The sequence below is a fragment of the Podarcis cretensis genome (assembly GCF_951804945.1).
Source record: "Podarcis cretensis genome assembly, chromosome: 1".
NCBI lineage: Eukaryota > Metazoa > Chordata > Lepidosauria > Squamata > Lacertidae > Podarcis > Podarcis cretensis.
Window position 1 is genome coordinate 119,840,241 of NC_137170.1, and position 14,545 is coordinate 119,854,785.

General features: G+C 42.4%; 1 protein-coding gene across 1 annotated transcript in view; it reads left to right on the forward strand.

Moving 5' to 3' along the window:
• Positions 1-14,545, forward strand: part of LOC307220097 (dynein axonemal heavy chain 11-like) — a gene marked incomplete at its 5' end in the record, with an annotated part of 229,278 nt that overhangs the window by 212,788 nt on the left and 1,945 nt on the right. The window contains 4 exons of the mRNA XM_079983734.1: positions 2,786-2,968; positions 5,995-6,110; positions 12,384-12,496; positions 14,283-14,423. Coding sequence (XP_079839860.1) covers positions 2,786-2,968; positions 5,995-6,110; positions 12,384-12,496; positions 14,283-14,423 — 553 coding nt within the window. The remainder of the gene's footprint in view (positions 1-2,785; positions 2,969-5,994; positions 6,111-12,383; positions 12,497-14,282; positions 14,424-14,545) is intronic.

The window sequence follows — 14,545 nt, forward strand, 5'->3', positions numbered from 1 at the left end:
CCACCCAGTTTCCTTTAAAAAAAAAATGGTGGGATAAGTTAGTCATGACTTAAGTCCCATCAATTGAAATTGACAGGACTTAATTAATTCAATTAATGTAGTCTGGATCCAGCCCTCACAAGTATTAGTTTGGTCTCAACAGCCATTGACAGAGTTCTGCAATGTGGAATAACAACCAGCTGGTCATAGCTCCAAACGCTTTCTGGACATTTTTGCAACTATGCTTCAGTCACCTTCTTGTGTACTATAAGCAATGTATCCCTGGGAACATTCTGGCAAAGCACTCTCCCAGACAGAAAGGGTTTCTCCCATTTGTCTTTAGCTCATTCATCCTTTAGAGCAGGGGTCAACAAACTTTTTCAGCCATGGGCCGGTCCACCGTCCCTCAGACCATGTGGTGGGCCGGACTATAATTTGGGGGGTGGGGGTGGAAATGAACGAATTCCTATGCCTCACAAATAACCCAGAGATGCATTTTAAATAAAAGCACACATTCTACTCATGTAAAAACACCAGGCCGGCCCCACAAATAACCCAGAGGTGCATTTTGAATAAAAGGACACATTCTACTCATGTAAAAACACACTGATTACTGGACCGTCCGTGGGCTGGATTGAGAATGCAATTGGGCCGGATCCAGCCCACAGACCTTAGGTTGCCTACCCCTACTTTAGAGCCTTGGGGCTTTTAACATATGACATAGCAGAATCTTATACATGTTTGCTCAGAAATAAGACGCAATGGCCACATTTGCCATTGTGCAGGCTTCCATGGAGGAAATCACAGCAGCTTTCCAGAGCTGTAGCTATGGGGGGTGGGGGTGGAGAAAGGCTGGCCAGGTGTTTTGCCCTGGGCGCCTCGCAGCCTGTGTGTGTGTGTGTGTGTTTGCGCGTGCGCAAATGGGTTTGTGTGTGCCAAACTGGGCCTTTGACCAGGCTGAAATAAAGCCTAGTTTTGCCCTTTTGCTCCTCTCCAATTTCTTCAGCTCTTTGCAGCAGCTGAACTAGAACTGGCCTTGGTGGCACACAGTCCACTGCGTGGCAGCTCACGGTTAAGTTCTCACTTCCTTGGAATAATAGAATTGTACAGTTAGGAGGGACCCTGAGAGTCATCTAGTCCAACCCACTGCAATGCAAGAATCTCAACTAAAGCATCCATGATAGACGGCCATGCGTCTTCTACTTAAAAGCCTCTATTGAAGGAGTCTGTTCCACTGTCAAGCAGCTCTTGCTCTCAAAAAGTTCTTCTTGATGTTTAGTCAGAATCTCCTTTCTTGTAACTTGAAGCCATTGATTTGGGTCCTACCTTCCAGAGCAGGAGAAACCAAGCTTGCTCCATCTTCCATGTGACAGCCCTTCTCCTCTCAGTCTCCTCTTTTCCATGCTAAACATACCCAGCTCCTTCAACAGTTTCTCATAAGGCTTGGTTTCCAGACCCTTGATCATCTTGGTCGTCCTCTTCACACATTCCAGCTGGTCAATATCCTTAACTACAAGCTGTAGCCAAAGTTTGTCTTTTGGCTTCAGATGATGTTTATTGATGAGAAAGCTCAACCTTGAGCCTGGATTTGGGTGGCACGCTAAGGCCAAACCATTGTTTCGCTGCCATATTTAGCTGAGCTAAAAGGGCTAGTAAAGGAGGTTACAAGCACCACCACTGCTGGCTTTATGTATAAGCTAAATAAGCTATAGCTTAGGGCCCCACTCTCTTGGGGGCCCCCAAAAAAATTTAAAGGGGAAAAACTGGATGTACATTTCCAAAATATAAGATAAAAAACAAATAAAATAAAACCTACATACAGTTAGCGCTTAATAATATTTCACTATTAATATACTTTATTGTATTTCAGTTCAACAATTACTTTGATAAAATACATATTTTGTAATGTGCAAATGGCTTTAGATACCTATTAGGTCTATAAATTACCATATAGCATACATTCAACACAAAAACAGTGACAATTTGTTGTTGACAAAGGACAGCTGGACATAGAAAGGGCCCCATTACCTTCCGTAGCTTAGGGCCTCATCAAACCTGACAAAAAATGAAACTGACAGATTCATCTATCCCCTAAGCCACCATGTTCAAGTGTCCCAGTAAGGCATAGTTCAGTTTATCATGTCATACAAACTAGGCCTCTGTGTTTACTCATTAGTAAGCTTGCTTAAAACTGCAGGTTCTATTGAGTTTATTGAAGCAGACAGACTTGTGCATAATCTTTGTCATATAGCAGCTGAAGTATGCTAGGGTCATTGGAAGCAAGGAAATAGCACCTCTAAAGCTGATATCCAGAGCTGGATCCCAATGAAACTTCTGCTAGGAATGTTATTATCTGTTGCAGGTTGGGATTCAATTTTTATGTGCATTTTTAATGAGAATCCACAGAAAACAGAATGAAAAGTAAAACACAGCTATCGTTCAAAATTCAGATTTCTATTAATTCTGCCACTGCAATTCCCCAACCATTGTATTAGTGATGCATGTATTAGTGAAAAAAATATAAAAATATATTATATTATATTATATTATATTATATTATATTATATTATATTATATTATATTATATTATATTATAAAAAATGTGTATATTGCAAATGTGTATATTGACTGCATACAAAAATATGTTTATTAGGAGAAATTCACACTAATACACTGATGAGTTTTCATGAGGATTTTTAAAAATTGCACTTCAGTTTTCTGTGGAAATGTGAACTGAATTTAAGACTGAGAAGCTGAGAAACTGAGAGAAAATGAAACTGACAGATTCATCTGTCCCTGCTTGCAGGTAAAGGCCATATTAGATGACATACAAGAGAAGCTTCCGGAAGGATATAACATGTCTGACATTACCTCGAAAACAGCTGAACGTTCTCCATATATCCTGGTTTGCTTTCAAGAATGTGAACGGATGAATATACTATTACATGAGATAAGACGTTCCCTTAAAGAGCTTGATCTCGGTCTTAAGGTGTGTGCACTTTGCTTTATTGTTTTGTTAGAGCTCTAGATATAAATAAAATGGATGTGTGGATGAAAACACTGAAAACAAATTGTCTCTTCCTGGGATTAGTGGCATCCGTTCCATCATTTAGTTTGTCTCCGTCATGACACAATTGGAGCAATTTTATTATTATGGCTATGACAATTGGAGCAATTTTATTATTATGGCTATGATAGATTCCGACGTTATAGAGAAAGGTTACCAGCTGCCATCATTTTTGGGTTCACTTCAAAAGAATGCAAAGGTGATTTCCATCCAAATGAGGATTTGAAATTCAATTTCCTTGTAGGCTTGGCTGATGCAGGTCTCTTTCAAAGTCATTGGAAGACAGAAAATCCCAGCAAAGTGAATTCAGTTCCGTATTTTTGGTAGCTGGTAAACCTGAAGGAATTTGCATGTTCTATTGGGGATATATCAAATAGCAACTTAGTACACTGATCTCTTTGAACCTGGAGCCTGGTCTTCATGTTGCAGTAATGACCCAGGAAGTGGTGATAGCTCGGTCAATAGACATGCGCCTCTTAATCTCAAGGTTGTGGGTTCAAGCCCCACATTGGGTAAAAAGATTCCTGCATTTCAGGGAGTAGACTAGATGACTCTTATGGTCCCTTCCAGCTCTACATTTTTATGATTCTATGACTCCAAGGAAGCAAACATCACCTGCCAAGGATTGAACAAGGCAAAGTTCAGCAATGTAACAATGTGGTAATTTAACTATACAGCCTTCCCCTGACCCGCACTTCTCTGATCCATCTTTGATCTATGCCGTTTAACAGACAAGCCTTTCTCAGAAAAGGCAATGTCACTGAGGCACAAGGCCCTGGAAGACTTGTGAAACTTGGAGGTACAAACCAACTCTCTCACCCCAAGCACCACAGAGTGCTAGAAGAGTTTGGATTGGATTTGATATCCCGCTTTATCACTACCCGAAGGAGTCTCAAAGCAGCTAACGTTCTCCTTTCCCTTCCTCCCCCACAACAAACACTCTGTGAGGTGAGTGGGGCTGAGAAACTTCAGAGAAGTGTGACTAGCCCAAGGTCACCCAGCAGCTGCAGGTGGAGGAGCGGAGACGCGAACCCGGTTCACCAGATTACGAGTCTGCCGCTCTTAACCACTACACCACACTGGCTAGCAGCATGGCAGCCTTAAACAAGCAGCACTCAAAAGCAGAGTGACACAAAACATTAAAAGCCTTAATGGCAGCTAAAAACCAAGCTGGGGGGAGACAGGGATCAGGGCATCAGGCTGCTGAGGGGCCCCGATTTTTGTGGGTTCAAGGGGTTGCAGGAGGAAAAGGAAAACCAGGGTGTGTGTGTTTTATCCCTCTTCTCTCTCCCCCTTGTATGAGTGGCTAAAGCAATATATAAATGCTGTGGATATAATTCAGTTCCCTTCCACAAGTTTCTTACCTACTCGTGCACATGGAACAAAGCTTGCAGGAGTTTTCTGCTGCCAACCTTCCTCCTCCTCCTCCTCAGAAGCCTTCCCACAAGTAGAAAGCTTGGTTTCTGAGACAGGTAACCTATGTACCATGCATTTTGTTGTTGCCTGGGTGGTTGTTAAATTTGGAGCATTCAAATGGCCAACAGTGCAAGCTCATTGTTATTAATATTTATATTTAAGGGCTTACATTTTACATGATCTGGCCTTTTGAGTATTTTATTCTATACAGGTTGGATCCAAATATCCAGTGAGCGAAACTCTGCTTGCATGATGCTCCAGCTGGAGAAAGGATGGCAGTGGCAATTGTCTATTATTACACTTATAATTATTAGTATTATTATTACCACCCACCTTTTCCCATGACAGGGCTCAATGCAGCTTGCTGATAAGAACAAGAACCACTAAAAACATAGGAAAAATCATTACAAAACAATTAAACATTGATATAATTAAAACTTCGTACAGGTATAATAATAATAATAATAATAATAATAATAATAATAATAATAATATACTCCACCCATCTGGCTGACTTTCCCCAGCCACTCTGGGTGGCTCCCAATCAAGTTTTAAAAACAATGCAGCATTAAATATTAAAAACTTCCCTAAACAGGGCTGCCTTCAGATGTCTTTTGAAGATAGGATAGCTGCTTATTTCCTTCACATCTGAAGGAATAAAATCTATTAAAACCATGCAAATAATCACAGTAAAAACAAAACAGCACCAGCCCTTTAATTAAAAACAGTAAGTTCCCCAAAGCCTGTTGGAACAAGGAAGTCGAAGGACAGCGAGGAGGGAGCCAGTCTGGCTCTTCTGGGGAGAGAGTTCCAAAGTCTGGCAGCAGCCACCGAAAAGGCCCTCTCCCGTGTCCCTAGCAAGCATGTCTGTGAGGGTGGTAGGACCAAGAGAAGATGACTCCTCCCTCCTACAGCCCCCACTGTCTACTAAAAAGCTGCTGTGGTGAGTTGAGAACTCTGGAGCAGTGTAGAGGTCATGCCAGGGGTTGCAGAGGAGAGCTGGCCAGTCATTTTAATGATTGTTTTGTACTGTTTCTAACGGCGTTTTTTTACTATACACCACCGATGCTGCCATATATATATATATATATATATATATATATATATATATGTGATATGTTAATACTTTTTAAAAGGAGATAAGTGAAAATACCCTCCTTCCTCAAAAGGGAGTTTTCCACGGGATCTCAGTCTGCTTCTGTGAACAGAAGGTTTCCTTCCATTTGCGGAGAGCACTCTGGATTCCAACCCATGGCTTGTTGTGCATAATTTTCTTCAGATATTCGCAATTATATTTAAGAAACGAAGAGGAGACAGGAACCGCCGCTTGTGTTTGCATGATCGTTTCACCTCTTTTTAATAAATAACTCACCCCAATTTTAAGAGCCAAGATATTCTTTAGATTTGACAATTCAGCTACCTTATGTGTTTTTACTGTAGGGGGGAAAGAAAGCCCTCTATCATTTATCATGTCATCTTATCACAGTCTCTTTGTGCGACGCAAATAGCACGCTAATGTTTTCTTTTGTTAGGGTGAGTTGGCAATCTCTGCTGAGATGGAGCAACTACAGACAGCTCTCTTTTTTGATAATCTTCCTGACACTTGGATGAAACTGGCTTATCCATCAACCTACAGCCTAGCTCAGTGGTGAGTCTCATGCCAACAGATCAGGGTAGATTCTTTGTCACGGGTAGCTAAAAGTGGGGGGTGGGGGGGAAACTCGGCAATATTTTTGCTTATAAATACTGTAGTGATGTGTAGTAGTGTTGCACCCATCCTTTAAAAAAGACTACAGTCTTACCTTACATATATCATCAGTTATATATATGGACACGGGTGGTGTTGTGGTCTAAACCACTGAGCCTCCTGGGCCTGCTGATCAGGTTGGCGGTTTAAATCTGTGCAACGAAAGCACACCAGCGGTTTAGTCATGCTCATCTCGCTTTCAGGCCAAGGGAGCTGGCGTTTGTCCACAGACAGCTTCCCGGGTCATGTGGCCAGCAGGACTAAACCGCTTCTGGCCCAATGGAACACCATCATGGAAGCCAGGGCACACGGAAACACCGTTTACCTTCCCACCAGAGTGGTACCTATTTATCTACTTGCACTGGTGTGCTTTCGAACTGCTAGGTTGGCAGGAGCTGGGACAGAGCAACGAGAGCAAACCCTGTCACTGGGATTTGAACTGCCGATCTTCCGATCGGCAAGCCCAAGAGTGTTTTAGACCACAGCGCCGCCAAATACAAGTTTATCTCGAGAGGTACACTAGGTATGGTGGTGTCAGAAGAGTGGTGAGTGAGAGTTCTAAAGTATCAACTTACTTGTACACTGCTTAGAGACTATTATCATTAAGTGGCATACAAGTAGTTGAAATTAATGATGAAAAAATCTTGGGGAGCCGACTGATCCATGAGAATACCTGGTCTGCAGCTGATTATCATTACAACTCCAAACATGTACACCACACTCCAACCTTATCCAAGCCTTTGATATAATCCAATGATACAGTGAGACTAGGGCCCACATAATACGAAGAGAAGTTTTCCTTAGGCCTCAGGTGTGCTCATCGTGGCTCAAATAATTATGCAGGGAAAGATATTCCTTACGGCATTTGAAAACCAAAATGTTCAGCTTCTGAGACGCTCAAAAACCGAGATACCACTGTATACAGTGTATACAGCAAGCCTGTCTAGTCATATAATTTAATTATAGGTGGTGGTTTTTTAAGTTCAATTTGTTTTGTGTTTTATTAATAATGGGCTGCATTCAGCTAAGTCCTAATAGGAGTAAACCCACTGAAATTAATGAACCTAAGTTACTGTAGTCATGTCCGTTGATTTCAATGAGTCTGCGCTGTGTAGGAATAGCATTGAACACCACTCAATGATTCTGTGTGCATCAAATATCATAGTTTTCTCATTAAGTGATCTATAATTCCCCCCCCCCCAATTAATTAAATTAATAAAGGCCGGGGGAACCTCCTCAGACTTTAGTCAAATCACGCTTCTCCTACTGTATTGTTCTAGTAGTATGAGAGGAGACACAAATTTTGTCATCAGGAAGCTTGTAAATGCTTCAAAACTGACTCGCACAAACACCCCTCCCTGTCTCTTTCACACACAGTATTTCAAGCATGAGTGTTCATTTATTGCAACTAAACCTACCACCCAGTTTTCCTGGGTTTGGGCCTTTGGTGATTCATAGACAATTGCACGTCAGAACAGCAATGCCGCCAACTCTAAAGGGGGGTTCTCTGCCTGCGTGATCCAAAATATGCCATCAGTACTACACTTTACCTGCTTTTGAAGGAGACGTCTCCTGAAGTTCAGTTTGGGGCTAAAATGCTGAAGCTGCCAATTCTCCGTTGCAGACAGACATGTCTTCCGTATAGCTACTTGCTGGTGCCTATTTAATGCGCAGCCATAAAGCATTATGCTTCACTGGCAATCTGTTATCTCCCCATCCCCACCCACCCCGTCCAATCTGCTTTATTATATTTCCCACCACAGAGGAAATCTCTGGCATTTAATCAATATTTCAGAGAGGGTTGGACCAGCAAGAAGCAGGGGGATCTGGATAAATTCGTATGTTGAGCTTCGTAAGGACAGCAAATGCATCACGACGATAGGCTGTAAGAATTATTGCAGTTGTTGAGTAGCAACTGACCTACTGATCCAGCATGATGAATTGTTAGCTGGAGCAAGTTTTGCAGTAACCAACTGTGGTGTGTTCTCTCTCAATCCCCTGACATAAAGCAATGTTTTCGGGTTTAATGAGAGGCTTCAGGAAATGCATGTTCTGCAGATGACCGCAAGGACTAGCAGGCCTTGGGGAATGCGAATATAGCCACAAGTCATGCCTTTCTATCATGTGTTTATTGGAAAACAGGATCCCAGTAAACAATACAAGAGCATCCTGGGAAGATTTCCACACCTGATTCGCCTCTGAAGCTCATTATAGCCCTTTTACATTGCTCAGTGGTCTCTGTTTTAACTAACCCAGCTGTGGTCTGTTCCGAGAGATGGCATTCATTTCCCCCCGGGAAGTCTTATGATACTGAATGGTCATCCACTTAGATGATTCCCCCTTGGGGAAGCATCCTGTCGAAAAGATAGCGACTTACTTAAGTAGCATTAAGCTTCACGAGGGGGAGAAATACAGGAGGGATTTGATTCTTGATTCTGCGAAGCTACCAGAGACTGAATTCAGGGAACCTGCAGGAACCCAGAAAAATGTTCTTTAAAATAGAGGACGGAATGAGACTAGCCTGTTGTTGTTGTTGTTTAGTCGTGTCCGACTCTTCATGACCCCATGGACCAGAGCACGCCAGGCACTCCTGTCTTCCACTGCCTCCCGCAGTTTGGTCAAACTCATGCTGGTAGCCTCGAGAACACTATCCAACCATCTCGTCCTCTGCTGTCCCCTTCTCCTTGTGCCCTCCATTTTTCCCAACATCAGGGTCTTTTCCAGGGAGTCTTCTCTTCTCATGAGGTGGCCAAAGTATTGGAGCCTCAGCTTCACGATCTGTCCTTCCAGTGAGCACTCAGGGCTGATTTCCTGAGACTAGCCTACTAGGATGGAATTTCAGTAGGCTAAGATGGTCTGAGAAAACAATCCACTGGGAAGATCTCTTGAGCTAGCCCCAGTCAAACGAGTGGGCTGTGCACAACACAACAAAAATTCCTCAGTTGACTGGTTCCTTGACTTTTTTATTTGTATTATACTTAGCTACAAGAAAAACCTTCTGCCTGTAAATGGAGTGGCAACTTGTGCATCACCAAATAAGAGGCCAAAGGAGGTTTTGCATGAGAATTGCATGTGCTAATTTATATGTGTAGATGCAAACTGAGAAATAATCGCTGCAATTTGTTTCGCCAATAGTGGGCAAGGCTGTAGCCAGGTGACCTCTGTGGGCCTGTTTGGTTTGCAGTCCAAGTTCTGACTGACGATCCAGGTGCCTGCCACTCTCCCTTCTCATGGCTCATTGTGTTTAAACCAGACTTGGACCAAGTACCTTCCTTCAACCTTAGAAGCCCATCCTAAGATGTGACTCTTTAGTAGGGTGCCATCTCAGCCATGTGAAATGATGGCATCCATAGCAGAACCATTACCTCACCTCCCCAGTAGTGCTACACAGAAAACGATGCTGAAGATGCTGCAGTGTAAATCTGCTGATACATGCCCATGGTGAAGCTCTGGAGCCAAGTGAGGATTACCAATTAAGATCCATCCTCTATTGTGTGGGGAGGTAATCCCTCCCCCTACCTGGCCTGGTTTCCCTGGCAACGCTTCCCCCAGGTGGGATTGGACAACTCACTGGGGTAGGCGGGGACCTCCAGGTATCCCACCTGAGGGAAGGCAAAGCCTATGCTGATAGGGCCACTCCAGATCCAGGGCTTCACGCGTCCACGCAAAGGGCGCCCCCCGTTTTAAGTGGGGAGCGGTCACTGCTGATACATGCCCATGGTGAAGGGTTGGAGGCAGTGGAGAAAAACAAGCCCAGAACTTACGTAAATAGATTTTGAATACCAGAAAACTGCATCCCTGGAGAGGACATCTTCCAAATGTTAACAATTCATTACTTAGCCGTTGACAAAAATGAGGATGTGTGTGAAAATACACAGCATAACTGGGAGAATGAAAAATAGATACTTAATAGTGCTACTGTTTGGTTTTTATTTTCTTGTTGTTATCTGTATTTTTAGATATTTTATATTATCTTAATTCTATTAGTGTTTAATTTTTAATGGCTATGTTTTCGAAGTCTGTAGCTTTTTCTATTTTGCCTGTAAGTGGCCTTGACTCCTGGTCTGGAAAGAGGGCAAGATATAAATAAATACAGAGAGAACAAATAACAATAATGATATGAGAGCTAGGAATATTCAGTGGCCATGCAATATTGACCAATGGTTGGAGAGGAAAAATAGAAAACTGGGTGAGAAGGAGGAGTAGAGGGCTTATTTTCAGGTGGGGTTCAATCACATACCACCAAATTCAGCTTGCACACCAAAGCCTTCTCCAAAATTGGACTCCTTGCAGTTAGGAAAGTGATGGGGACAATGTAGGGTAACATTTGCTTGATGACATGTTGTCTTAACCTTCTCGCAAGGATTCCGGTGCACCATGAAAGATCCCACAAAACACCATTCCGTTATACTTTGAAAATGACACTTCTGCCTGAGTAAAATAGGTTATCTAGGCATTTGCTTAGCAATGGCACGCAAACCATTTGCGAATGCTTTCAGTGTAGGCAGGTATTCTCAGACAGAGCAAGTAATCTGCAGAAAAGTATTGGCTTGTGGGGGGAAAGCACGGGTCATAGACGGAATACTGATAATGTGCAAGGCACATTATCTCTCAGTAAAACAATGACAAATATTGAAGTTAAATAGGAAGGATAGTTGAAGTGGAGAAAAGTGGCATAAAATGTGTGTTTTAGGTAAATCAGTTTTCAGAAATACCATGCACAGGTTAATCCTTTATAAATATGTTCAAGGAATATATTAGACACCAGGTCCACCTACGCCAAATGAATGTAGCAAACCCATGTGTCTCAGAAGCAGGATAAGTGAGGAAACTCTGGTGTTTGATGTGGTTCTGCTCTATAATTCACACATACAGCAGATGGGTGGTGATTTTTTATTTTATTTTTTACTCATCGCCCCAAAGAAACATATATTGGCAAATCTTATTAGGCACGTTTTGCAGAAAACAGGAACCTCTGAACGGATAATATTTTGAATTTGAATAAAATGAAGGGCACATTTGGTTTATTTGCTATAATACCACCTTTAGGAAATTATACCTCTATCGATGAAAACATGTGCCCGTCAGTTTTTAAAATATGCCCAAGTAATCTCAGCATCAAAGTTTTTGCGCTCAAGTGTGGATAAATTAGGAATCCTGCAACTTAAATTATGGCTAAAATATGTTTCTAGCCACCAAAAAATATATTTGGGTATGCGTGTGTTATAGAGCTCAACAGTTGCAAGAATGCTATGGAGATGTTGTTTTGAGCTATGCAAAAATGTGGTATCTGTAAGTAATTTATATTTAAAAGCTGTTACTTTTAACTACAAGGAAACCCAGAAGGGAGGGACTAGAGGAAGTCAACCAAGATGTTTAAAAGGTTGGATTTGTAAAGAATTAAGTTTGTTGTTATTGTTTATCTGTTTATTGTTCCTTTTTTCTTCTTTCGTTCACTGATGCATTTTTCTCTTTTTTTCTGTTTTTGTGTGTCTTTCTGCTCTGTGGTTTTTGTTATAATTGTGGAAAATCTATTTTTTAAAAAAAAAAATGTGGTTGAGCCTTTTCTGAGCACCTTTGACTTTTTTTGATTGATTGCGCATTGTAGGGGGTTGGACTAGACTTAAGTTTCCCAATTGCCTAAATGCTGCGCTTTTCAAATAAAAGCGGAGTCTGAGGTAGGCCTGTCACAGCACAGCATCTCCATCGTGTGCCATAATTGTCAAGCATTATGACCAGATTTTGGGGGGTGGGGAGTATGTTAAGCTGGGGTGCAAGTGGCTGATGCTTTGATCTTCACCATCTGCAGCATCAGTTGTCACAAAGCAGGCCATTTCTCTGGATCTGCCTCTAGTTTATGAAACAATATATGCTACAACGGCGTGGAGGGAACATTGATGTGGAGTTGACCCTCCCTCTCTTCCCTGGGAAGCCATTCCACAGGTAGATGGAGCTAATACAAATCACTCCCCCTTTACTGACTTTAGAACTGGGAGTAGAAACCGTCAGATCTTCCATGTCAGAAGCCCTGCTATGAGTATCAAGTGTGTGGTACAAATGTATTTACCGTAGGCTCCAGCATGTTTATGGCAGTACACCGCTTATTCTATCATTGCCATTGCAAGCCACCAATTCCTATGCCTCCATCTTTGTTTCTTTTTCGATGCTGCTAAGGTACAACGATCTCCTTCTGCGCTGCCGAGAGCTCGATTCCTGGGCGCAGGATCTCACCCTCCCCAGTGTCGTCTGGATATCAGGCTTTTTCAACCCCCAGTCCTTCCTCACAGGTAGGAAAGCACATCACACAACTCATTAGTAATTTACTGCTACAGTAATTTTTATAATTACTGCCAGGAGGCTTCATTAAATTTGATCTAATGAATAAATATTGTATTTTCAACGTGATTACCAGCACAGCTTAAGCTGTGTGCCATAAACAATTATTTTCCTCAATACACAGTATGTCGGTGACTATATTGATTTTTTTTATTATTATTTCACGAAGGGTTTACTGTATTTGTATCAGGGGGCACTCAATAATGGCTGAACGCGAAGTTGTCAAAAGGACATGCCATTGAAAGAGGAATAAAGGAAATAGCAATGGCAAAGAAGCTAAAATACTATTAGTAAATATAATAGAGGTGTGTGTGTGTGTGTAAAATATGGGGTGAGAAAAATGGTGTGTCAATACGTGTGTCTGTATAGGTTGGCATCTGAAAAGCTACTTTGCACAAGGTCTTAGGCTGGGCCAGAAAATTTATTATTTTAACCTTTTGCCATCCTCTGAATAGCACACTTCCATATCACATAGCATAAGCTGTTTCGGTGGCTTTCCTATTTTAAAGGGAGGGGGTGCCGCTTTCAAGAGACAACTACCCAAAGCAAGTTTAAAATCTTTTTTTGTCATTTGGGTACAAATAATCCATTTAGCTGTATTCCAGCTTGAAGACATGGCTGGTTAATTCAAGACTCTGTGGGACAAAGCAATGTTTTATTTTGAAATCAACATAGGCATTAATTCTGATAGTTGTGACGGCTGGAGCTTAATTTCCTGTGCAAGCAGCTCTCAGCACACTGTGGGCTGGTGCAATCCCTGGCACCCACAAATCTGCATTTAGTGTTTGATCCATAAATTATTGCAATGTAAGCCCAGATTTCATGGTAAAAGACCTACCTTGCAATGGAAACATCAGCTTTTTTTTTTAGCACTGATACCCAAGCATCAAGTTCAGAAACATGGCATGATAATACCGTATTTGTCTGTGTAAATCGGAGGTTGTCTTATACACGGATGGCGAATGCAAAGGGGTTTGGGCTTGGACTCTGGTGTGGGTGGCCTGGGCTCGGGTTCAGGTTCTGCCATGGGCAGCCCAGGATCGATGGTGGTGGGTGGGGGAGGGGGGCGAGCTTGTGATTGGTGAAAAAAAGCTCAACAGCTTTGTGTGCAGTAACCCAAAAAACCTCAACAACTTTGGCCAACTTCCTTGACTGCCACTGATGTTTAAATATATGGTAATAAATAAACCTTGGGACTCGGGTGGCGCTGTGGGTTAAACTCCAGAGCCTAGGACTTGCTGATCAGAAGGTCGGCGGTTCGATCCTGGAAGGCTGCAGGTCCCCCATCCCTAATCTACTGCAGTGGTGTCTATGACTGGAGTCCTGGTTCTCAGGCCGCAATACCTTTTCCAGTCCTTCCCACTTCTCCACACGATTTACTTTTAACTTGACATGCTAGAAATGAACCCAGGCAACATCTGCATGTGGAGCACACGTTCATTTTACTTGCTCAGCTCATCTGAAGAAGAGTTTGGATTTGATATCCCGCTTATCACTACCTGAAGGAGTCTCAAAAGCCGCTAACATTCTCCTTTCCCTTCCTCCCCCACAACAAACACTCTGTGAGGTGAGTGGGGCTGAGAGACTTCAGAGAAGTGTGACTGGCCCAAGGTCACCCAGCAGCTGCATGTGGAGGAGCGGAGACACGAACTCGGTTCACCAGATTACGAGTCTATCGCTTTTAACCACTACACCACACTGGCTCTCACATCTGGTGTCTCTGCGCTTTTATTTCAGCTGTCATGCAGAGCCTCGCCCATAAAAACGAATGGCCTTTGGATAAGATGCACATAACGGTGGACGTCACCAAAAAATACAAAGAGGAGTTTACGCAGCCTGCTAGAGAAGGGGCATACATACACGGATTGTACTTGGAAGGTAAGTGACTTGCAAGGATTTGCAATTGCTTAAAAATGGCGGCATTAGAAGCTACGGGATGTTTATCTGAAAAGCTTAAGGCATTATTTTTTAAAATAGAACCACCTCCCTATTGCCTTCAA